The 25,691-nt window shown below is 47.0% G+C and overlaps 1 protein-coding gene across 9 annotated transcripts in view; it reads left to right on the top strand.

The window, feature by feature from the left end:
- AFAP1 (actin filament associated protein 1) overlaps positions 1 to 25,691 on the top strand; it is a 160,843-nt gene that overhangs the window by 122,195 nt on the left and 12,957 nt on the right. For 6 of the 9 annotated variants that reach the window (XR_011538357.1, XR_011538354.1, XR_011538355.1 and 3 more), the window contains exons 11-16: positions 1,495 to 1,640; positions 8,656 to 8,773; positions 12,843 to 13,109; positions 15,362 to 15,476; positions 19,388 to 19,552; positions 21,287 to 21,477. Coding sequence is in view for 4 of the 9 variants with exons in the window: in XM_070613351.1 (XP_070469452.1) it covers positions 1,495 to 1,640; positions 8,656 to 8,773; positions 12,843 to 13,109; positions 15,362 to 15,476; positions 19,388 to 19,552; positions 21,287 to 21,477 (1,002 nt within the window). In the remaining 5 variants the exon portion in view is untranslated. The remainder of the gene's footprint in view (positions 1 to 1,494; positions 1,641 to 8,655; positions 8,774 to 12,842; positions 13,110 to 15,361; positions 15,477 to 19,387; positions 19,553 to 21,286; positions 21,478 to 25,691) is intronic. The other 3 variants (XR_011538356.1, XM_070613353.1, XM_070613352.1) reach the window with 1 other exon arrangement.

Genomic DNA, 25,691 nt, shown 5'->3' with positions numbered 1-25,691 from the left:
ACAAGATCATAACTAATACTCTAATTTCAGTCCAACACCAAGGGTTCTTTAAAAAAAAACTATGAGGGAATTTCCTAAAATGAACCGTGAAGACAACAGTCAGTAAGCTCCGCGCGGTTGTGTTAGTCACGCCGTACATGTTGTGCTCAAACCCTTTAAAACATGCTTGGATGAAATGGTTGTAGATGCAGCAGTACAGATTCAGTCATAGATACATTCTCAATACAGACTTTGCTTTAGGAAGCACAAAGACCAGAGAAGAGAATGCATTTGTGATGTTTTTTTTAATCCGAGTATTCAAATCGATTCATTGTAAGTTAGCAAACGTTGGTTGCATTCTTACTTTCTGCAAGGCACGTAATTGGAATCCATTCCCTTTGCCCCGACGGCCTCGTTCGTGCTGGTTAGGAACGGTTTGTCACTTGCGCAATGTTGCTAGCCAATTTTATCAACATGCGAAAACCAGCTTCTCCCTTGTTAACGGCTCTTGGACTGTTTACAGTTACTTGTATTCTGATCAGTGTTCAACTTGTCAAGGTTACAATGATAAAACCCAATTTTCTTTATGTCTTGAAGCTAAACTTACAGCTCTTTATACAAAAAATTTGCAATTTTTACAAAAAATAAAAATTTATTTTTTCTTTGACATTCAGTTAACTCGTACATTTGATAGTTCAATTTACCCTGAACTTTAAACATTATTTACATATTTGATTAGTCAAATGTCTTTAGACATTTAAAATACCGTTATAAATGTAACGTAATTGAGTTTCTAAATCACATAACAAGGATGGCTTAAAAGCTTAATGAACAGAGTCTCAAAGATGTGTTTCAGACTTGCAAATTAAGCAGATCCAATTTGGGGTGGAGGAGCATTTCAAACATCTTAAAAAGTATCATGCACCAAGCAGCCCAACGCGTGTAAAACATTACTACACCTGTATAAACACAACAATACAAAGTAAGTTAATTTTTTATACCATCTAATCAAGGGAAATAAAATGGCCATTTCAGGCCCATGGGAGACCACGGCAGGGGCTCAAACCAGAGTTTGAGACCCACAGAGGCCAGACCCGATGCGCTTCCCTGTTAGGCCAGCCACGGTGGAGGGACTCCTTTTTCTGGCCACTTTTCTTGCCGAGTGAAAGAGGCTCCCGAAACAAATTCTTTAGCTGAGCCTTAACTAATCACGTTAATTTCCATGTCTTACGCTCTAGTGCCTTTCCCCAGAATAATAGGAAGGCATTTTGGGGCCTCAGATTTTTATTTCCTTGGCTATGATCATTATGTAGCTTCCCCATTAAGGCTCGCTGTGCGTGTGGTGTCCATCCCATTACTCGGGCCATGACTGTGCCCCTTTCCTGTCTATACTCCTCATGTGCTTCCCGCACCAGCGCCTTCCTCCTGTGTCTTCTGTTTGCTGAGGTATGAAAGTGTTGACGCTCTTTGCCCTTACTTAACTAAAACGTACCTTTTTTCCCTTCACCTCAACAGGCATCTTCTTCTGAAGACATGGGCAGATGGATTGGGATTTTGCTGGCTGAGACGGGGTCCTCGACAGACCCCGGGGCTCTGCACTACGACTATATAGACGTGGAGATGTCTGCGAACGTCATTCAGACAGCGAAACAGACCTTCTGGTAAGATCTGTTCCCTGTGAAATGATGCTAAAGTTATGCAACTTTATTTTTTCCCTAATTTTTTTACTTTTTGTTTGAGCATATAGCCTCAGGGGGGGAAAACAACTAAAGACTCTCCCTTTTATATTAATCTGAATTTTGCTGAAATATTTATCATTTCAACCCTCTGGTTTTTTTTTTTTTTTTGTCAGAGCAGGGGTTGGCAGACTTTTTCTGTAAAAGACAAGATAGGAAATATTTTTGGCTTTTGGGGCCAGATGTTCTCTGTCGTAACTACTCAGCTCCGCCATTGCAGTCGTACACAATACGTAAATGAGTGGACATGGCCATGCTCCAGTGAAACTTGATTTGCAAAGATAGGCCGTGGGCCAGCTGTGGCCAGCGGGCTGTGGTTTGCTGGCCCCCGTGTTAGGGGAACGGTTCTGTGAGACAGGACAACCCCACCTATTGCTGCAGTGAGGGCTGACTTTTCAAAGCTATCAATCTGTACTTTTAAAACTTAAATTGTGATCTTCTTTAAAAACATTGTTATGTTTGAAAACGCTCTCTTGAACTGTGGGCATTTCTTCAGCATAATGATGGCAAAAATGATTACAGCAGCAGTTCTCGACGTGTGGCCCACACCATGGGGTGGTCAAGACCCTTTCAGAGTCCAGAGGTCAAAACTGCTTTCCTAATAGTACTAAGAAATGATTTTCCTTCTTCCCTGTTGTGACGTTTGCATCAGTGGTGCAAAAGCAATGGTGGGTGCATCGGCTGGCGACTTGGCACGGATAGCGGCCGCACCACACTGTGCTGTAATCACCGTGTTCCTCACCGCCACGTGCGTGTGGTCAAGGAAGATGCCGCGTTCACTTAAGATGTCTCTGAGGAAGCAGTAAAAATTACTACTGTTCTGTAAAGGGCCAGATTGTAGATATTTTTGTTAAATTTCTTGAGTATGTCTTTTTAGTATTTGTGTGACGTAATAATGAGGACACATAAGCCCTTACTGAACTGGAGTGTTGTCTTGAGGGAAAGCATATGTACAGTTGAGTTGCTAACTGAAAATTTTTTCCCTCCATTTTTTCACTTTTACTTGAAAAACAATGGCAGGCAAACTGTGGTTATTCAGACTTCGGTGTTTGCAGACATATTTTTGAACGTGAACTGAGTCTCTCATCTCGAGGAAGACGGTTGGCAGCCTCGTTGCCTGTGATACAGTTGAACTTTCGCTCAGAAACTAGAATTTTGGAAAATTTGTATCTGCCACTGTGAACCGATAGCTTCCTAATACTTGCAGAGTTTTCTTGTCTTTTTTTTTTTTTTTCTTTTCTTCCTTGGTGAGGAAGACTTGCCTGGAGCTAACATCTGTTACCAATCTTCCTCTTTCTTTGCTTGAGGAAGATTAGCCCTGAGCTCCATCTGTGCCACTCCTCCTCGACTTTGTATGTGGGTCACTGTCTGAGCATTGCTGACTAGCAGTAGGTCCGTGCCCAGGATCCAAACCCCTGAACCCAGGCCGCCAAAGTGGATCATGCCAAACTCAACCACTACGCCACAGGGCCGGCTCCCTTACAGACTTTTCTGATTAGATCAGTGGTGACACTAATGAGTATGATTTTTTTTTTATATTGTATAAGGAAGTATGTCAACATTTGAAAGATGTGTAAGTCATGCGTGGGTCAAAGATCCATTCCACGTGCAAGATAAGCTAATGGGTGTTACGTGAGAGAGTACAAAAGGTTCACTGATAGAATTTCAGAGAGTGCATTGCAAGTAATCATTAGGAGACCGCCGCTTGTTGAGTGTTGGTGTAGTAATGCAGAAGCAGTAACTACAGCTGTCTGGAAAGGGTGTTAAAATGCTCCTCACCTTCCAGCTGCACCTCTGCGTGAGGCTGGGTCCTTCAAGCACTTCAGCCAAACAGCGCAGTGTAACGGTCTGAATGCAGAGCAAGTGCGAGGATCCAGCCGTCTTCTGTTAGGCCAGGCAGCATTGAATGGATTACAAACCTGTAAAATGGTGCCGCATTTTCTCACTACTTTTTTTTAATTTTAGAAATACAGTTTTCTTAAAATATATTATGTTGAAATATGATGGATTTTTTCCTGTTATTCTAAAATGAATAAAAGTGAATGCATTTCTGAGGTTTAACTTCAAATACAGTAAATATTGCTAATTGACAACCGCATAAACAAAAGCTTTTGGGGGTCTTCAATAATTTTTAAGGATGTAAAGACTAAAACATTTGCGGATCACTGATTTATAGGAACAAATTAGAGCAGTTAAGAAATGGCTGGTTGGTGCCCCGTGCTCCCCGCTGTCTCCAGCAGGGGGCGGCCAGCTTTCCCTGTAGAGGGCAGGATGGCGGGTCCTTCCAGCTTTGCAGATCGTAACCACTCCTCTTTGTCGCGACTGCCCAACTCTGCGTTGTCGCGCAAAGGCAGCCAGACAATCCTGAACCAGTGGAAGGGGCTGTGCTTGGCAGGAGCCCGCAGACCGTCGGTCTAAAGGTGTGCCGTGGGTACGAGGGGAAGAGTGTTGGACTAGGAGGAGGAAATCGGGTCTGCTTCTGCTGTGGTATTGACTGAGAGGCAAAGTTTGGACAAGCCATTCCCGGCCTCTCAGTGCCTCGGCTGCCTGGGGTAGGAAATGGAGGGTTAGAGAAGGCGGCGTCCAACGCAGCCTCTGCCTCTGTTCTCTCTGTTCCCTGGCCTCCCGCTTCTTTCTCCCTTGTCCTTAGACAGTCTGGATTTGGGGCCGAGGAGAGGTGGGTTGAAACAAAACCGGTGCTGGAATTGTACGATCAGCATTGACAGTGAACACACCAGCACCTGCTGGCAGACCCGCCCGCGCCCTCTGAGACCGTCAAACCCTCTGAGTACCAAGAGGGTGAACTCAGACGTTTACACCATTATTTGCCTGTTTAATGTGAACACCACCGTTTAGGTTTTCCAACAAGTGGTGTTTCTGGGGCACTTGAGCAGTCTTCCTTTGAACATAAACATTTGAGAATGAATATTTATTTAGTGCTTGACTAGGAAATTCCGGGGCTAAGTAAAGAAAAGATGACTGGCCCATATTAGGATTCAAGCCACCGTGTTCTCCCTGACTAAGGTAAATGGCCTTGACAAAATGAATTCATCTTGTACAAAATCTCCAGTAATGCTAGAAGGTTTTTAAAGTATAAACTACCTGTTGTTACCACTGTTCTTTTGTGTAAAAATCAGGATGACATAGTCAAATACTGACTGTTCTGTTTATGTTCATTATTTTTCCGTATAACGTTCTATCTAATCAGCAAAATTATAGTGACTCTCCTGATCACTCAGTACCACGCAGTGCATAACGCACATTTAAAGTGGCTGTTTTAAGAGACATAGTGCCCATAAGTCAGGTTTGCAAAATCTACACATCTACAGTGACATAAAAGGAAAGAGTTTATGATTGTTAACTGGCTGTTTGGAAGTTACTGGATTTCCCAATGCTTCTCCTAAGTCCACATGTGACTTCAGCCATAATCAGCCAACTGACAACCTCGTTTCAGAGAAACCCGGATGTTTCCCCTGGAATGCAACTTGGCTTCTGCATTCTAAATGAGTGGAATAGGGTCGAAACCAAACGTGGGAAGGTTGCATTCTTGAGAAAGGAATGTAGATCACAATATTTAAAAATTGTTTGTTAAAAATATGCATGTCATCAGTTTATGGCTGCGAGAGTCTTGGCTACTTCATTGAAATATTTATAGATGTCACTTAGCAGTGATGTTTATTTTCATTTTTCAGTTTTCTATCTCAACATTCTTTTAAAACTTGAGAAGAGATTTAACAAGGAAACATTGTTCGAAATATAAAATATGGTATCTAGCCAATGTGATAAATATTCTAAGAGTAAATTAATTTCTTGCCTTTATGTAAATTGGCAGCCGGTTAATGAATGTTTTTAAGGTTATTAGGGAAATTATCTGTGCGTTGGATGTATCTGAGGGAGAAAGGGCAATAGTATATTTTGGGAAAAGGACAGTAAAAGACAAATAGTTATATAAATTCTCCCAGGACGAGTGATATATTTAGGAATATTAATAATGGTAAGCAGTTAATATATTTTCTTGAGACCTGTTTTTAAATGAGATATATAAATTATATGATGCAAGGGAAGTGTTCTGAGTTTTTCTCATGTGACTCTTTTGAAGTCACGCTCAGTGGGAGACCCTTGAGAAAGTTATAATAATAATGATGATGATCAAAGCAGGGGATCAGTGTGGACGGAGAGGGGAACAGACGGACGGGAAACTGTCACCTTGAGTCACCCCCTCATTTGAATCCCTGGGAAAGTATTTTAAAATATATTTACTTAAAACATGGATGAACCTTGAGGACATTGTGCTCAGTGAAAAAAGCCAGTCACAAAAAGACAAATACTGTATGATTCCACTTCTATGAGGTCCCCAGAGCCATCAAATTCATAGAGACAGAAAGTGGAATAGTGGTTGCCTGGGGCTGGGGGAGGGGATGGGAATCCATGTTGAATGGGGACAGAGTTTCAGTTTGGGGAGAGGAAAAAGTTCTAGAGATGGACGGTGGGGATGGTTGCTCAACATAAATATACTTAATGCCCCAGGACCGTGCACTTAAAAGTGGTTGAGATGGTAAATGTTATGTGCACTTTACCACAGCATACATATTTCGTATGTGTCTTATGTTTTTGGTTTAACAAACGGTCCTTATCTCATTTCCACTTTTCTGTTCAGCTAAAAGCCCTGTTGTAGGAAGAGCGTCAAGGCAGAAGACAGGCCTAACCCTTAGTCTTGGCTCCGCTTGCTCTTTGGGACCTCTTTGGTTTTGGGTCCTCTCTGTGAGGTGAGGGGCACACTGACCGGTGGCTAAGGCCTCTTCGGCTGGGACACACTGCGTGCCTCTCATTCTCACGTCCTGAGTCAGAAGCGTCCTGCTGCTGTCTGTTCCACACAGGCAAGCTTCTGTCCTGCCCCCTGGTGGCCCCCACGCCCTCCTGGCATCTGCACACCAGTGTAAGGGCTAGTTACAGCTCCAGACACTGGAGATGCAGACCACGCAGGAGACAGTCTCTGCCGGCCGGGCCTCCCTCAGCCAGGACACGGAACAGACTCGTGTGGCACCCATCACTGTGCAGTGGTGGGGCGTTGTCGCGGGTCCCCCGCACGAGGAAGGAGTGGTCCATGTGGCCAGGGTTTTTCATTCATTCCATTTACTGCTTTCACTGACAAAAAGTGTACAGAGTGCCTGACTCCCAAAATACCCTCCAATGAGACATTTACATTAGAAAACCTCAAATATATATTTAACAACAAATTAAACTTCTCATTCTTGAATTTTTTCTTTTCCTATACATTTTCTTGTCCTACATATACTTTTATGCATTTTAAGTATGGAATAATCATATACATTTTTTATCAGAAACAAGCGAGAAGAGTTGGAATTAAAGAGTGGTGCATCTCAGGTGGACCTGGGCGTGCACAGCCGTCTTCTCCCAGCAGAGGGCAGTGTGCGCCCTGAAGGGCCGCCCGTGCCCGGACTCCTCCTTGCCCACCGGTTCCTCTCTCCCTTTCCTGAACCAGGAGCCGGCTTAGCTTTGTTGCAAGACCTCTTGTCGGAGAGGCCGTGTTCACTGGCCCCTGTACTGCCCTCACTTTCTTCCCTCTCTTTTTTATGCATCTAGTTACCATGGAAAGGTAAGATCCTGCAAAGAAACAAAATTTGGAAAAAAAAATCATTTTTTTACTCCAGGCTCTTTTCCTTTCCCTAATTAGGAGAGGCAGCTGTCTAGGTTACTTCTCCCTCGGCCTTTCCATCCTTGCCTGTGAGCAGCATCGCTCCAGGAGTGCACCGTGCACGCACTCAGCAAGTGTTTGCTGAGCCCCATGTGCACCAGCACGTCCTGGACACTCGGGACGTGGGGCTGGACCATAGTGACGACGGCCCTGTTCTCCTGAAGCTCCTGTCCTGGTGGGGAAGATGGCCAGGAAACGCAGAATGCTATGAGCTGTGAGGTGTGGCTGGTAGTGGGAGGAAGGAGTAGGGGAGAGGCGAGGGGTGCCCAGGTGGGCGGTGTGCTGCTTGTTTCAGGTGCTCAGGGGGTTCCTAATAAAGTGACATTCCCACTGGGACTGAAGGGAGTGAGGGCTCCTCAGGAGACGAGCTGCCGGCAGTGGGGACAGCAGGGCCCTGAGGCGGGGCCTGGTGAGTGGGGCCCGCAGGGGGAGACGTGCGGGCAGGTGGCAGGGCCGGGCGCTCGGGTGCTCAGAGTCCTGCGGGCCACATGGCAGCCCTCAGGATTGCTCTAGGAGCCACTTCGGTAGCCACCCGCAGTTCTGAGCGGAGGAGTGACGTGGTCTGGCTGGCCTCCTGGAGGACAGCACTGGCCGCTGTCAGAGGCTTCCAGAAGTTCAGGGAAGCGGGGATTAGAGGGGAGGACGCGCTGCACTGAGGTGGTAGTGACACTGAGTGACACTGAGAACTCGAGAAATGCTTGTTGAGGAAACGTTCTCAAGGGCTGAGGGGTCCACGAGCTTTTCCCGAAAAGGGCCAGATAGCGAACGTTTCAGTTGTGAGGACCACGTGGTCTCTGCGTTTGCGAGTTTCCAGGCTCGTGAAAGAGGCGCCTAGAGTCTCAGAGCAGCCACAGAGGTGCGGAAACGAGGGTCACAGCGCTGCCCCAGGGAAGCCATGTTCACCGAAGCAGGCGGTGGCAGGAGCCCCCTGCTACAGACGGCTGATGACAGGGATGGGGGTTGTTTCTGGGACGCCGGTTACATGCCGGACGTTGCTTTCTGCACCCAGCTCGCGTTGGCACCAGCGCTGCCCCGGTTCTGCAGGGCGGCAGGGGCCTGTTTTGTGGGTGAGGAAGCTCTCCCGATGGCTTTAGCCGGACACCCCGTCTCTCCTGGTCCTGATATTCCCACGCCGCGGCCTCTGGCGGCCCTGAGCCTCAGGGCCGAGCTCCTGCGAGCCTTGTTGATTGATTGGAGGGTCCTAATCCATTTCCTTTCTTTCAGTTTCGTGAACAGGCGACTTCTATCTACTAATCCCTATCTAGGGGGCACCTCCAGCGGCTACGCCCACCCCAGTGGGACAGCGCTGCACTACGACGACGTCCCGTGCATAGACGGCTCGGTGAGTGTGCCATCCTGGGGAGGAAGTGCTCGTCCGTGGCGGCAGGCAGGGGCGCGGTGAAGGGCTGTGGCGCAGCGCCCTGCTTCAGTCCGGGGGAGGGAGGGCTCGCTCCCCACGCAGGCTGATGGAAGCTGCGTCCCCTCTGCCCGCCTGGGGTCTGGCAGGCTGCCCGTCTTGATCTGCATTTGAACACGTAGGTGGTTTGACAGCGGGGGACAGTCCGTCAGTCAGTGTCAGTGTCATAATTGAACAGTTCTGCACACGCTGGAAGACTGACAAAGGACAGCACATTCGAGTCTGTAACGTGGACGGATCAAAATACAGCACAGTAGAAGTTACCAACGAATAGTTGTCTCCCGGTGTGATCAAATGCTGAGAAATCCCCGTCAGGGAGGAGGTGTTGCCGCTGAGCGATGACCACCCTGAGACTCGAGCCGCGTGCCCTCCTGTGGCCTCCGTGGACTGAGCTCCTGACTGGTGCCACGTGTCTCCCTGTGTGCAGACACTGGAGAGGGTCGCTGACGGCTCTGCGTGAGAACTAGCCTCCTGGCCTCTCTGGCCTTAGGAGTGTTTTGATTTGTTCTCAGTCTTTTGTCTTATGTATAGTTAGTGGCACTCAGCCATAAATACCATGTCTCCATATTATTTATCTGACAGCATTTATGGGGCGTCTTCCCGGGGCCAGGCCTGTGCCATCCTCTGGGCCATCAGAGCGGAGGCCTTCAGGGCCAGCAGACTCTTGGAAGGCGCTCAAAAAACCATTCTACCATTTGTCTCCCACTGTCGGGTGGGTTTAAAATTGGCATCTATGTTAAGATAGGTTTCAAAGGTTGGCATAGAGTATGTTTGTTATTTTTTCAACCTTAGAAGGTATTTTAGATTATTTTTTCCTACTGTTTTGCTCAGCCCATTCTTTTCTCGGTATTTTGATGGATGTCATCAGTCAGCTCCCTGTTATCCATCATCATAAAACACTCACCTGCCCGAGGCGGGAACCAGGAGACCACTGCCTTCCTGAAGGGGTGAGGGAGTCACGACTCCCAGAGCTCAGGAATATAAGCAAACTGAAAATAAGGTTATTGTGGTCTGGGTCAGAGGTGGCCAGCCAGCTAATCAAGAACTGGGATGTCTTCTGTCCCTGGGCTCTTGGATGTCTTGCTGTGGGCCTTCCTGCTGTCAGACACCCCCTCCCACCCCGTCAAGCCTGCCCTGGGGTTCTGGCCAGGGGAGCAGTCCGTCCATGGCTCCTCACATGCATCTGAAAAGGAGCTTCCTCACAGAGTCCGTCCTCCTTCCCACCTCTCTCCTTCCTTCCCATCCTCTCTCTCCTTCCTTCCCTCCTAACTCCTCCCTCTCTCTCCTTCCTTATTTTCCGGGTGTCTCCTAGTGTCTAGGCTCTGTGCTAGGGATTGAAAACAAAATGGCTAAGAGACTGCCCTCATCCGCAAAGGACCTCCTAGGCTAGTGGAGTGGAAGAAGGAGGGTGGAGAGGAAGAGCTGACCGGGGCCCTGGGCGTGGCAGGGACTTGTTCAAATGCAGATTCAGATGCACATCAGGTTCCGTGTTAGGACGTGGGTGCTGCGCTGTGAGCAGAGCCACTGGAAATCCCTCGCTGGCTGCAAAGTCCATCAGATGGAGTCCTGTCTGAGTCTGCGGTGGTCTGGAGTGGGATGGCAGACGAGTTGTGCCCCGCAGTGAGAAAACGCAAGGCCCACTGAGTCTCCTTGCTCCCCATTCCCACCACCACCATTGCCACTGGGGAGTGCAGGGTTTGAGGGATCCTGGTGCCCATTATACCGTAGCCCCCCACCCCTGTGGAGGAGCTCATGCAGGCCCACCCTCTGAGGGAAAGGCCCCGTGGCGACCCTTACAGGAGCAGGGTCTCAGTCCAGCCTCATCGTAGTCACAGTGCCGTTGTCAAGGTGCCCTGGCTCTCCCTGCCTCCGTTCTGTGCAGACACCAGCAACTCTTGACAGAGCAGCCTTAGCCCCCCTAGGAGCCCCCGCTGCCAAACTCCCCCTCACAGGAGGGTCTGCTCTCAGCCTTCCATCTCAGCCACCAACTTTTTTTGAAAGATACACACAAACCTTTCTCTAGACCTTCCTGCCCTGAGGCCCCTTCTCACAGCTTTTCCTCAAAGGGGTTTCCCCACATGCACACCTTCCACCCGAGAGTGTCAGGCGAGCCGAGGGGCTTGGAGAAACCACGGACCTGCACAAGTACCAGTCCAGCTAGCTAGTTCCCTGTCCCCTTCTGTTGCAGTTTGTGTTATGTGGATCCAGGCCTTCCCCAGGAGTGAGCTCTCGCTACACTCACAGCTTCATCTGCCTTGGAAATAACCATCTGCCCTTCCTAACGGGCTCTGCGTTTGGGAACTGTTTCTGCCGGTGCATTGCTGGGCGGGCGATGCGGCATTTAGGACCTAACGTGCTCTGCAGGGTTTGTCGCTCTTTGCTTATCAAGGGCTTCCTTGAAGCTCGGGCCTCTCTTGAACTATTTTTCTACGTGCTGGGCTCCATTACCACATAATCTCTTTTTTGGAAGCCTTCATTGCTCACTTTTATAAAGTTTTTGACCCAATACCTGACATTTTAGCAGTGTTTCAACTTCAGTTAATTCTTACCCAGTCAGTGTTCCCCCAACGCCTAAAGCAAGATGAAAGTGAATCTCAAAAAGGATCTTCTGATGTGCACAAGTGCATGCACACACACACTTTTAATCTAGAAACTTCTACGGAGTTTCTGTTTTCTAAGTCTACCATGTGACTTAATCCTTTGGTATTTTAGGAAAATGATAGTCTAGTCTAGACCATTTTAATAACTCTGGACAAATATGTGCTGGGCTGCAATTATGAAATGCTCACATCCCAGTTTATCTGCGTCTACCATTATTTTTAAATTATAGATGGGTCCCCAGCATCACAAAAATAGGCACATTGAAGTGATTGCAAAGGAATAAAAACATTCCTCCTATGAAATTTTAAACCTTTTCTATTTTTGTAACAAAAGGCTGTAATTATAGTCTGGCAGAAAGAAACTCTGCAAGAAGGATATAAAAATAGGGTAAAATGAGCATGAGATATGAATTAATATTGCTCTTTTTTTTGTAAATGCGGAACAGTTTATGAAGACCTTTAAAACTTAAAAGGATCTGGCTGTGGTCGTAGTTTTTGGTTTTAATTTGTACTTTAATGCCCACGTTCTAAAGTGGCTTGTAGCTATTTTAGTCCTTTGTAAAAAGATTTCCCCCTAAAATAATGCCATTATGTCAGTTGCATTTTGAAACATCTTGTTTTCTGTGATGATTTGATTTCTGTCTTTTAACAGACTGTTTTGTTTACGGCCCCTTCTTCAGGCACGAAAAAGTGTGGCCCAGAGGTGCCTGCTGACAGGCACGCCGATGCCTGCAGGGCAGACGCAGGAGAGCCCGGGGAGGTCCCCCCACCATGGGGCAGCCTGAGGTATAGAGGCAGCAGCGTGTGGGGTTCTGAGCACAGCTCTTAAAGCCAGCTCCGCCTCTTACCGCGATGTCTCTCTGCCTCAGTTTCCTCCTACACTGTAAGATTCCCATGAGAATTACATAGTGGATATCGTCAAGCACTTAAAACAAGGTCTAGAACGTAGTAATTCCTGTGAAATAAACCAAAGTGCCCTGCTGAGATGGTAACGTGTTTTCTCGCTGGAGCCAGAGCTCCAGGGGCCTGGACTGCAGTCCAGCATCCCTTTCCTTACGTCACGTCGCTCCTGCTTTCTGGATCAGGACGCCTTCTGAAATCTGGTTCTTTGAGGAAAGAAATGTCAAATCAGTATTTTTCTTTCGACTTTCAAAAACAGAACAAAACAAAAACTTCATAAGCCAATGACCCTGGGAACGATTTAAGGAAAAAAGAAACCTTTAAGTCCCCAAAAGTAGGGAAGTTCTTTTGAATCCGTCCACCTACGTGTGTGTGATACTGATAACAGCAGGGGGTACATGGATGTGTTTTGGGGGTGCTAGTAACGTCTCAGTGTGCTAACCCCCGCTGTGCTTTCTGTGGCCGAGGCACTAACAACGCTGTGTGTGTTGCAGTGGGAACCCGACGATGGCTTTCCTGCCCCCGGCGGCCGCGGCCCGGGAGAAGAGGTGCTTTACGATAACGCGGTTCTCTACGATAACTTGCCGTCTCCGAAAATCTTTGCACGCTACCCGCCCGCTGGCAGAAAGGCTTCTAGGTTGTCCACTGACACACTGTCCTGTAACCATTACAAACACCCCACCTCCTGCAGCCCGCCTTCCGCTCAGTCTGTCACTAACACCTCTTCTCTGGGGAGGGCGTCTCTCGGGCTCAACTCCCAGGTACAGCATCTCGTTGTTATGTTCTAGAATCGTCTTAAGTCACAGTCCTCCCACAGTTTTGCAATGATGGTATATTCACCAGCTTGTAGTAAATGAGACTCGCCAAGGGTAAAACGTAATTTTTTTCCCTCAACTAGAATATAATTTGCAAATACGATCAACGTTTGCCTACCCAGGAACTGATGAAATATTCTTAACTGGTTCAATGTTTAGACATTGGATTTCTTTGCTCACATCTGGCTCTCTCTGTTCTTGGAAAATTCCCCAGTGAATTTTGTGAATTATGCCAACTAAAGCAAAGACTGGAGAAGGACAAGGACAATAAAAGTTTCCAGAAGATTCTTGAGCGGCAGGTTTCTTTACTATGTTTGCATTACACATGAGGAATGGTAGACTCCATGTACTAAATTGCTTTTTGATCTTCAAACGTTAAATAGGATTATTCGGAGTACTGCAGTATTTTTCTGTAATGAGCATAAAAGTGTATTCCCGAAAACCTAAGTAGATGATAGTAAGGATTTGAGGTTATCATTGAGTGATAAATAACCTCCACATGGGACTGTTGTCCATCTCACACCTCGTATTTATGGCAAATGGTAATATTTCAGGGTAAATACTGATTTTATGTTTTCATGCATTTTCAACCTAAGAATTTTCTATGCTTTGCATAAAGATCTAATCACCACGTATAAGAGTACTCTACAAACACAAAGCAGATGGGCATGTTTTAAGTTCTTTTCTTTTCCCTCTGTTTTGTGTATAATCTTAAAAAAAGTGATGAGTGCCAGGTGAGGTCCTAGATGTTCAGAGAGTGGTGGCTCACAGTGGCTCCTCCCGGCCTCTGAGTCCGTCAGATCACATGCGAGGTTTTGTTTGTTTTTGATGGTTATCGACAATTGCTCAGATTCCATCCCTGATGGTGAGTCAGCGAGTCCGAGGGCGCAGACCATTGCAGTCGGCCGTGGAAGCCGCTGGCCTCTAGTTTTGTAGGACTCTTTCTGTCAGATGTCTAGTGGGTTACTGAGCAAACGTGTATCTCTCTGTTTATCTGCCTTTTTGTTGGTGTTAGAGTTCTTTGGGGAAAGAACCTTAAGACGGGACATGCTATCCTGCTCACTGGATTGTTCCCAGCTTCGTTTGAAATCATAGGATGCACGGTTTCCGTGTGCTTTGTTTTTGTTCATTGTTATTTTGCTTTAAGTAGGAAACACATTTGCAGGTTGAATTATGGTACATTTAATTTTCCTGTCCTCGTTTGGTCGTTTTGAAGGGGACCTTCTATTTGATGGAGAGATCTTTTGCTCGTTGAACAGCTGCAGTGTGCCATGTGCTTGCATGCATATGGTGTGTCCTTCAACCTTTTTAGGAACCCTATGAGGAGGAACTGATATCTTCATATTTTTAAATGAGCCCCCGGAGGCTCAGAAAGTTTTAGTGACTTGCTCAGCATCTCCTAAATGATGGAGCCAGAATTTGAAGCCAATGTGTCTTCTCCCAAAACCCCAGCCCCTGGCAGCAGGGCCGTGGAGTGGGAAGGCCTGAGCTCAGACACATGGAGTTAACCTTTGCCGTCTGTGATGGCGGTCCAGCGTAAGAAAGCTGGATTTGTTAGGCGACTGAAATGCATGTGCGTGACTTCAGCGGATTAAGCATGCGCTGGCTTGCAGCAGTCAAAGATGGCAGGGGAGACTGCACTTGCTAAAGCCTGCGGTCAGTTAAGATTCAGGGCCTACTGCTCTCTCCCATGCTTCTCCGGCTTCCTCCCCCAGACCCTGTCAATGAGCCAGAAGGTGGTAGTTTATCCTGTGAGGACGTCAGTCAGTGGAAGCGCCCTCGTAGCAGAAATCGAACTCCTGACGGGCGTTCCACCCAAATAAAAGCTGTCTATCTTTAGAAACACAAATTTTGGCGATCTCACCTGAATGCTCTTGGATGCTCAACTGCCCGTGCCCGTTTCTTGAGTAGCATTTGTGATCTCCCAGTAGAAATACATAACTTTTATTGCGTTCCAACTGAGACAGCCCAGAGTTCCTCATTTCTTCTGAAGCTCAGTGCTAAGCCTTCTTAGCCAGCCCAGGAAAGTCACAGCAGTCCGATGTTTGGAAACCAAGTTGGTTTTCTCCTACCTTCGTTTTTTTCTGTCTATGCTAGGTTTTATTTAAGGAATCAGAGACTGAAAAAATTTACTGCAAAAGATGCCCAAGTTGTCTTTATTGTTTGTTTTTAATTTTGTTGTATGTTTGTTTCAACAGTTGAGGGGTAAAAAGCCCCCACTAGTGTCCAGCGGGGTTACAGGAAAAGGGAAGACTCTGAGCAACCAGCAGAAGAAAGCCGATTCGGCAGCCAGCGTGAAGCGCACGCCGTCGAGTAAGTGGATCCTTTGGTTTCCTGCGTCCTGGGTTTAGGTGCATTTGCAGAGTTGGTGCTGTCTGAGCCATCTTCTCTCCTCACCTGCCCGGGTAGAGGATGCCGGCGGTGAGGGTGTGTCAGAGAGATGGAACTCTGCACTGTCATCCTGCCTCATTGGCTGGACTGAACAGTGGCGACGGGGCCGGCCCCGTGGGCAAGTAGTTAAGTTCACGCGCTCCACTTCGGTGGCCCAGGGTTTTGCCGGTTCGGATCCTGGGCACAGACATGGCACCGCTCATCAGGCCACACTGAGGCAGTGTCCCGCATGCCACAACTAGAAGGACCTGCAACTAGGATATACAACTATGTACCGGGGGGATTTGGGGAGATAAAGCAGGAAAAAAAAAAAAAGAGTGGCAACAGTTGTTAGCTCAGGTGCCAATCTTTAAAAAAAAAAAAAGAGTGGCAGCGATTTTCATAACCCAGCTTTTATGTCTGTGATATAAAAGGGAAATCAAAGCTGGTTTGTTACCTGTGGAATTGGTTGAGCCTAGTTAAGTGCCGGTTTGTTAACTGTTAACCGGTTGAGCATATTGAAGTGTGAGGCGACTGCAGGTTCAGGCGGCCCTGGACTGTGGGTCAGGACACCGCGGTTTGTGTCCCTGATCAGTTGGTGACTTAGTGACTTTGGTCAAGCTACATAAACTCTCTAAACTCAGTTTCTAGACGTTAGAGGTGTAGACCAGTGGCCACTGTGGTTTCTTGTTAGAAATAGTTGAGGTGACAATCGTACCTCAAAGCACTAGAGAAATGTAAGGATTTCTAAGGAGTCCTCGTTCCTGCAGTGCTCTGTATTCGACAGGAAGCTGTTGTTATGTACTCCTGTTTAATTCCCATAGCCAGTTTTATAAGAGCAGGCATTATCATCCAGCCCATCGTACAAACGTGGAAATAAACTCTGAGACATTCAGTGTCTTCCCCAAGGTCGCACAGCTGGCACATAGCAGAACCAGAGTGAGAACCAGGTTTTCAGACTCCAGATCTGGCAGGGGACAGACTGAGCAGAGAAGCGGTAAGACACAAGGACAGACTCAGCCGCCCCTGTGTGCAGAGGGCCGGGTCGGGGCTGCTGTTGTCTGTGTCTGTCTGCCTCGGCCCTGTGGTGCAGAGCCCTGCTCACCCAGCGCGCCAGGCAGCGTCAGCATCAGGGCACGCTGCCCCTTGCTGCGGTGCAGCAGTCAGACAGAGGAGCTGCTCCGGCCTCGGAGAGACACACAGAGGCGGGGAGGCAGGCGTCCAAGCTGCAGCACGGGCTTTCACCAAGGTCAGGGGCTCTGAAGTCGGCCTGGGCACGTCAGGGCAGCTTTCCAGGGAGGAAAATGTGCGTTAGGCTCCAGTGGTGAGTTTGATATGGTCACTCAGGAAGTGACAAATCTGGCTCAGAGTAACTGGTGGACCAGTCTCCACGTTCATGAAGACAAGGCCAGCTGGTCACTTAGTGACCTCTACGCCAGGTGTTCTTGGTCCCTAAATTGCGGACCTCCCTGTGTTTGCACTGTGATTCAATCTCAGAGTTAGAGAGGACGCACGGCGGGTGGAGAGGCCGGCTTCGTCCTTGGCCCTGTGCGTGCACGAGGCTCGGACCTGCCCAGCGGTACCGGGCTGCCTCGGCCCCACGGAGACCAGTGTTCCCCACACGAGCTCCTCCACACCCCCGCCCTCCTCAGGTGCACAGTTCAAGCAGACGGGGAGCCGGCTCTGTCAGGTCGCCGTCGTCCTAATTCATTCAGTTTCGACCTTAGCTTTCTGCAAATCTTATTTCCCTAAGGCAGTTGTGTATGTTTCTATCTGCGTCCATTTTTAGTTTGGTTCACTTGGGGAGGGGAGGGAGGGCTAACCTGTGCCTGAGAGCTTCGTTGAGCAGGGCCTGAACCACACGAAACCTCTGCTCCCAGAGCCTTCTCTCTCAGGACCCCCGCTTGTTTAATTTCCTGGAGGGCTTATTCCTTTATTTTATGAGACTTTCTGTAGGGGATTTTTGTTAACTTTGGTGACATCTAATGGTGACAAAAGAGAAAAACTTACATTCTGTGTTTTTGCTGAATGTAGCCAGTTGCATCATAGACTGGATGGCGTTTATTGCATGGGGACCAAAAGATGGGGAAATGTGTAGGTTATGGCATGCGGGTTTGCTGAGGAAACTTGGCAGATTGGAAGCGAGTGGATAGAGTCTGGACTTTGCCTGTTGGCAGAACGTGTTGTTACCCTGGCCGCCACTAGCCGGGCTTCTGTTTCAGATTGTTGATTTGGTTAGCCCCACGATGCCATCCTTTGAATGTCATTCTCTGTGTGCTTTCTTCTGGTTTTTGGTGAGAGGAAATTGAGCGGGAAGTGGTGACTTTGTACCCGCCTTGATAAGTGCAGCCCTTCATTGCAATCACAATGGGGGCATTGCAAGAACTCACGAATCCAGCCTTTGCACTGGCGCTAGAGATGGCTCACGTTGTCACTGATGGACAGGGCTTGGGGACTCTGTTCTCACTCACAGTGATTAGAGCCGCCAGTGAGTGTCCCCCGTGTCCCATGCGTCACGTGGTTTTGTTAGGGTTTTAGGGTCATGTGTCAGATTTCTTTAAAAACCCACAGGGAGGCGTGTGTGTGCTGCATAGAGGATGAAGCTAAGGCTCAGGGAGATGACTTGCCTGCCCAGAGTCAGGGCCAGCTCGCTGTCCAGGGCCTTTGTCATCAGCGTCACGCCACGCTCCACGTCTTCTACCCGGAAGGAGTTTCTAGTCTAGCGAGGGAGCCGGACGTGCAAATGGACAGCCGTGGAGCACTGTGGGCCGGGCCATCTGGGCAGCCTTGGGCCCTGACCGGGTGGGAGGGACTGGCTGTTAGAGGCAATCGGGAGACACTGGGGGCTTTGAAGTCGGGGTCCTTGAGCAGTCTTGTTGGCCACCGCGTTTCTTCATCTCTTCCATGTGTTTTTGCAGAAAGGTTTTTTTCTAAGTTATTATTATCAAAAAGCCAGTGTAATCAGAGGGAAAGAGCACAGGGTCAGGATTTTAATGTGATATTAACTAGTCGTGTGATGTTGGCCACGTCTCTAAATTTTCCCTGAGACTAATTTCCTCTTCATTCGTCCATCCATTCATCTTGTTGAATGAGCGTATATGTAGTGCTCATTTTGTGCTTGTTCTGAGTGCTTTGTAAGTTTGAATTTAATCCTCCTGACAGCCCTACACAGTCCCTGCTCTTAGCGTCCGCATTTCACGGTTGAGGAAACTGAGGCACAGAGAGGGCAAGTCTCTTGTTCAACGTCCTGCAGCCACAGTGGGAAGCTGGGACTCAAACCTAGCCAGCTGGGCTCCACACGCTCCTCGGGGGCTGCCTCTCGGACACCCATTTGTCCCTTCCTTCTCTCAGCCGACGTTTACTGTGTGCTCAGTCCGTGCCGGCTGCTGGTCTCCGCGGAGGGAATGGCTGCCATCAGGTCAGCAGAACGGTCGGACAACACCCTCGTAAGGGTCAGATGTGACAGCGCCGTGCAGTGTTCTGAAGAGTCCAGGGCACCACGCACATTCGAGAGATTGGGTTGATGCCGACAGGCTGTCTACTTTCAGATTATAGAACATTTGCTCTCAGCCCTGCGGAGGGTTGTAAGCTGCAGCCCTCAAAGGGAAGTGAATTAAAGGAATGTCCTGATGTTCTGTTTTCTGTTTTTTAAATTAGATTAGAAGAGCATTGGTTAATTTGAACCAGTCACTTTTCTATTTGGTTCAAACGGGTCTGTTCTTTTTCTTGTTGAGTTAGCAAAATAACTAGCTTTGAGTTGATTTCACTGAGCTGGCTGATTAGACAGGCTTTATGAATTACCCTATTATCAGCTTTTTGAAACCTGATTTCCTATTGTTGCTTTTTTTTTAAAGATGCTGACCAGTACAAATATGGCAAGAACCGAGTCGAAGCAGACGCCAAGCGGTTGCAGACCAAAGAGGAGGAGCTGCTGAAGAGGAAGGAGGGCCTGCGGAACAGGCTGGCGCAGCTCCGGAAGGAAAGGAGAGACCTGCGGGCTGCCATCGAAGTGAACGCGGGTACGCGGGCTGGTTGCCACTGGCTACATTTCCTCCTACTCTGCCCGCAGGGTCTGTGGCTCATCCAGCTGTCATCTTAGTGTAAGGCTGCGTCCTTCCATGCAGAGCTGCTTGGAGCCTGGAAGCCCAGGCAGGTGCCACGGTGGTGGAGTGACGGAACAGCAGGAGGCCAGGACTGGCCCTGGCCCGGCTCACTGAGGCAGGGGGTGCCAGGGAGCTGTCCCCGCCCCGGGTGCTGACAGCTCAGGTTGTCTGCAGCACAGCCCTCCAGCCTCAGGGCTCAAGAGTATCTGCTCACTGTGCACAGTGAGGCGGCTGGGTTTCCCGGCAGGAGCACAGTCCACAGGGACGGGTGACATCCACAGACCCGGGTGAGAGGTCTCTGCATGGTGGAAGGAGCCGTCCATGCCCTGAGAAGGGGCTAGTGAGAGCAAGACAGTGTCTGACTCCTTGGGAGGGATCAAGGGGAGACACCAAGTTAGTGGAAACGACCCCCAAAGACGAAGGTGGAGTAAAGGGGTCGAGAGAACCAAGCCGGGAGCTGGGAGCCGGGAGCCGGGAGGGTGTCTCCGGGCCAGGCTCGTTTCTTCCTGCCGTCGGGAGCCAGGCCAGTGGTTCCCGGCTCTGGGGCTGGAACTGCTTCAGTCTAAATTGCCTCAGCTCAGGGCCGGTTCTTATCCGGGGGTGAGGCTGACCCTTCAGAGTTGGCTTTTGCTGGCCTTGGTGAGGGGCGGGAAGCAGGGAGGAGTGCCAAGCGGGGAAGCAACCAGGAAGACTCCTGCTTGCGGGCAGCTCACCGTGCGGGGCGGAGGGGCCTGCAAGCACATGAAACAGCCCGTCAGCACTTGGAGCCTGTCCTGGCTTTGTGCGTAAAGGACTTTTGTGAAAGGAAGTGCTTTTGGAGTATACAGAATGGGAGGCTAGGTGTAGGCAGGGTGGATTTGAGATAAGGAGGAGGCAAGATGTGACCTGTGGCACAGGCCGCCTGGGAGGAATCCAGGGCTTGTTAGAGAATTGGATAGGAGTTTTTACGTCAAGATGACAGAAGTAGAATTCCTTCCTTCTGTTGTTTCCATTTTGCCACATAGCGAAGATGCGGAAAGATTAGACGAGCTTTTGGCCTCAAAAAAGAGGCCTTCACGTGCTCCCGAGCACTAGACCAGGGCCACGCACTCAAGTCAGTTAAGCTCTTGGAATCAGTTTTCTTATCTGTCCAATGGGTACATTACCTGCCTTCGTATGTCACTGTAACACATTGCAAATAAAATAAATAAGCAAATGTGCCTTAAAAAACATATTCCATGTTCTGTAGAGACGCAAGCTGTGGTATAGTTTGACCATCCAACAGTAAGATGAGTCAAGAATAATGGGCAGAAGAATTAGAACGGAAGAATACCCAGACTTTCCAAGTGAGTGGCACCTTTGGAAGCCAAGTGGATTGAGCCCCCATTTTTAAATGAGTGCACGGAAGCCCAGACGCAGAACTCCTCAGCTTTGTGAGAATCTGCGTCGTGCGCTTCCTGGTCCGTATTCTTCCAGCTGCAGCCAAGGAAAGTGATTAGAAAGGGACTCTGTTCCTTTAAAGAACAGCTGAATTTGAGTTCTGTAGAAAGGACCCAAGTCAGGGAGCTCAAGCTGCAAGTTCCACACGCTCCCTTTAGGGGCACCAGTGTCCTCCCTTGTTTTGAAATCCTTGCCTGCGGTTGGAGCAATGGCCTCTCTCTGGGCTTTCAGGTAGGAAGACCCAGGTGATTCTGGAGGATAAGTTGAAGAGGCTGGAGGAGGAGTGTAAGCAGAAGGAGACGGAGCGCGTGAACTTGGAGCTGGAGCTGACAGAGGTCAAGGAGAGCCTGAAGAAGGCCCTGGCAGGCGGCATTACTCTGGGGCTGGCCATCGAGCCCAGATCGGGGACATCGAGTCCACAGGTAATGTCCTGCCAGCTCTCCTAGCAGCTGTGTGGTCATGGGCGTCCAGAGAAAATGCTCAACTCATTTTCTGAAGTGGCTGCTCATCATCGCCTGGTGTCAGCACAGCAGATGCACAGTTCATCTGTCAGCTTCCAGAACTTTCCTCAGCTGTGCTTTCAGTTCACTGACACTGAATTTTCTTCTCTCTTTCTCTGAACATTTTTTTTTTATTGAGTTATTGATAGGTTACAATCTTGTGAAATTTCAATTGTACATTAATGTTTGTCAGTCGTGTTGTAGGTGCACCACTTCACCCTTTCTGCCCACCCCCCACCCCACCTTTCCCCTGGTATCCACTAAACTGTTCTTGGTCCATAGTTTTAAATTCCTCATATGAGTGGAGTCATACACAGATTATCTTTCTCTCGCTGGCTTATTTCACTTAACATAATTCCCTCAAGGTCCATCCATGTTATTGCAAATGGAATGATTTTGTTCTGTTTTACAGCTGAGTAGTATTCCATTGTATATATGTACCACATCTTCTTTATCCATTCGTCTGTTGATGGGCACTTAGGTTGCTTCCACGTCTTGGCTATTGTAAACAGTGCTGCAATAAACATTGGGGTGCACAGGACTTTTGGGATTGCTGACTTCAGGCTCTTTGGATAAATACCCAGTAGTGGAATGGCTGGATCGTATGGTAGTTCTATTTTTAGTTTTTTGAGGAATCTCCATACTGTTTTCCATAGTGGCTGCACCAGTTTGCATTCCCACCAGCAGTGTATGAGGGTTCCTTTTTCTCCGCAACCTCTCCAACATTTGTTGCTATTAGTTTTAGATATTTTTGTCGTTCTAACGGGTGTAAGGTGATATCTTAGTGTAGTTTTGATTTGCATTTCCCTGATGATCAGCGATGATGAGCATCTTTTCATGTGCCTATTGGCCATCCGTATATCTTCTTTGGAGAAATGTCTGTTCATGTCTCCAGCCCATTTTTTGATTGGGTTGTTTGATGTTTTGTGGTTGAGTTGTGAGAGTTCTTTATATATTAAGGATATTAAGCCTTTGTCAGATATATGACTTGCAAATATTTTTTCCCAGTTAGTGGGTTGTTTTTTTGTTTCAATCCTGTTTTCATTTGCCTTGAAGAAGCTCTTTAATCTGATGAAGTCCCATTTGTTTATTCTTTCTATTGTTTCCCTTCTCTGAGAAGGCATGGTGTCCGAAAAGATCCTTTTAATACTGATGTCAAAGAGTGTACTGCCTACATTTTCTTCTAGAAGCCTTATGGTTTCAGGTCTCACCTTTAGGTCTTTAATCCATTTTGAGTTTATTTTGGTGAATGGTGAAAAAGAATGGTCAATTTTCATTCTTTTACATGTGGCTTTCCAGTTTTCCCAGCACCATTTGTTGAAAAGACTTTCTTTTCTCCATTGTATGCCCTCAGCTCCTTTGTCAAAGATAAGCTGTCCATAGATGTGTGGTTTTATTTCTGGGCTTTCAATTCTGTTCCATTGATCTGTGCACCTGTTTTTGTACCAGTACCATGCTGTTTTGATTACTGTAGCTTTGTAGTATGTTTTGAAGTCAGGGATTGTGATGCCTCCCGTTTTGTTCTTTTTTCTCAGGATTGCTTTAGCAATTCAGGGTCTTTTGTTGCCCCATATGAATTTCAGGATTCTTTGTTCTAATTCTGTAAAGAATGTCATTGGGACTCTGATTGGGATGGCATTGAATCTGTAGATTGCTTTAGGTAGAATGGACATTTTAACTATGTTTATTCTTCCAATCCATGTACATGGAATGTCTTTCCATCTCCTTATGTCGTCATCCAATTCTCTCAGAAACGCCTTGTAATTTTCATTATATATGTCCTTCACTTCCTTAGTTAAATTTACCCCAAGGTATTTTATTCTTTTTGTTGCGATTGTGAATGGTATTGTATTCTTGAGTTCTTTTTCTGTTGGTTCATTACTGGAGTATAGAAATGCTACTGATTTATGCAAATTGATTTTATACCCTGCAACTTTGCTGTAGTTGTTGATTACTTCTAACAGTTTTCCAATGGATTCTTTGGGGTTTTCTATATATAAGATCATGTTGTCTGCAAACAACGAGAGTTTCACTTCTTCCCTCCCTATTTGGATTCCTTTTATTCCTTTTTCTTGCCTGATTGCTCTGGCCAGGACCTCCAGTACTATGTTAAATAAGAGTGGTGATAGAGGGCATCCTTGTCTCGTTCCTGTTTTCAGGGGGATGGGGTTCAGTTTTTGCCCATTGAGTATGATGTTGGCTATGGGTTTGTCGTATATGGCCTTTATTATGTTGAGGTAGTTTCCTTCTATGCCCATTTTGTTCAGAGTTTTTATCATAAATGGCTGTTGGATCTTGTCAAATGCCTTCTCTGCATCTATTGAGATGATCATGTGGTTTTTATTCCTCAGTTTGTTGATGTGGTGTATCACGTTGATTGATTTGCGGATGTTGAACCATCCCTGTGTCCCTGGTATGAATCCCACCTGATCCTGATGTATGATCCTTTTGATGAATTGCTGAATTCTGGTTGCCAAACTTTTGTTTAGAATTTTTGCATCTATGTTCATCAGTGATATTGGCCTGTAGTTCTCTTTTTTCGTGGTGTCCTTGCCAGGTTTTGGTATCAGCGTGATGTTGGCCTCACAGAATGTGTTAGGAAGTGTTCCATCTTCCCTAATTTTTTGGAATAGCTTGAAAAGGATAGGTATTAAATCCTCTTTGAAAGTTTGGTAGAATTCCCCAGGAAAGCCATCTGGTCCTGGGGTTTTATTCTTTGGGATGTTTTTGATTGCTGTTTCAATCTCTTTCCTTGTGATTGGTCTGTTCAAAGTGTCTGCCTCTTCTTGAGTGAGCTTTGGGAGATTGTAGGAGTCCAAGAATTTATCCATTTCCTCTAGGTTATCCATTCTGTTGGCATATAGTTTTTTGTAGTATTCTCTTATAATCTGTTGTATTTCTGCAGAGTCTGTTGTTATTTCTCCTCGCTCATTTCTGATTTTGTTTATTTGAGCTTTCTCCCTTTTTTTCTTTGTAAGTCTGGCTAGTGGTTTGTCAATTTTATTTATCTTCTCAAAAAACCAGCTCTTTGTCTCATTGATCCTTTCTACTGCCTTTTTCGTTTCAATAGTATTTATTTCTGCTCTGATTTTTATTATTTCTCTCCTTCTTCTGACTTTGGGCTTCATTTGTTCTTTTTTCTCTAGTTCAGTTAGGTGTGCTTTAAGGTTGCTTATTTGGGATTTTTCTTGTTTGTTAAGATGTGCCTGTATTGCGATGAATTTTCCTCTTAATACAGCTTTTGCTGTATCCCATATGAGTTGGTATGGCATGCTATCATTTTCATTTGTTTCCAGGTATTTTTTTATTTCTTCTTTAATTTCTTCAATGATCCATTGCTTGTTCAGTAGTGTGTTGTTTAGTCTCCACATCTTTGTGCCTTTCTCAGCTTTTTTCTTGTAATTAATTTCTAGCCTTATAGCACTATGATCTCAGAAGATGCTTGTTATTATTTCAATTTTTTTAAATTTGTAGAGGCTTGCCTTGTTTCCCAACATATGGTCTATCCTAGAGAATGTTCCATGTGCACTTGAGAAGAATGTGTATTCAGCTCCTTCAGGGTGGAGTGATCTATATATGTCTATTAAGTCCAATTGTTTTAGTTTTTCATTCAGCTCCACTATTTCCTTGTTGATTTTCTGTCTGGATGATCTGTCCATTGATGTGAGTGGGGTGTTGAGGTCCCCTACTATTATTGTGTTGTTATTAACATCTTCCTTCAGGTCTGTTAATAGTTGCTTTATGAATCTTGGTGCTCCTGTGTTGGGTGCATAGATATTTATAAGCGTTATTTCTTCTTGATGAAGTGTCCCTTTGATCATTATATATTGTCCCTCTGTGTCTCTCTTTACCTGTCTTATTTTGAAATCCACTTGGTCTGATATGAGAATTGCAACCCCTGCCTTTTTTTCCTTGCTATTTGCTTGAAGTATTGTCCTCCACCCCTTCACCCTCAGTCTGTGTTTGTCCTTGGGGCTGAGGTGTGTTTCCTGGAGGCAACAAATTGTTGGATCTTGTTCTTTAATCCATTTTGCCACTCTGTGTCTTTTTATTGGAGAGTTCAATCCGTTCACATTGAGAGTGATTATTGATGCATGTGGACTTAATGCTGTCAATCTGTCGCTCATTATCTTGTT

Source organism: Equus przewalskii, chromosome 3 (assembly GCF_037783145.1).
Source record: "Equus przewalskii isolate Varuska chromosome 3, EquPr2, whole genome shotgun sequence".
Lineage (NCBI taxonomy): Eukaryota > Metazoa > Chordata > Mammalia > Perissodactyla > Equidae > Equus > Equus przewalskii.
The sequence above is the reverse complement of the archived record's forward strand: the minus strand, read 5'-3'. Positions and strand labels throughout refer to the sequence as shown.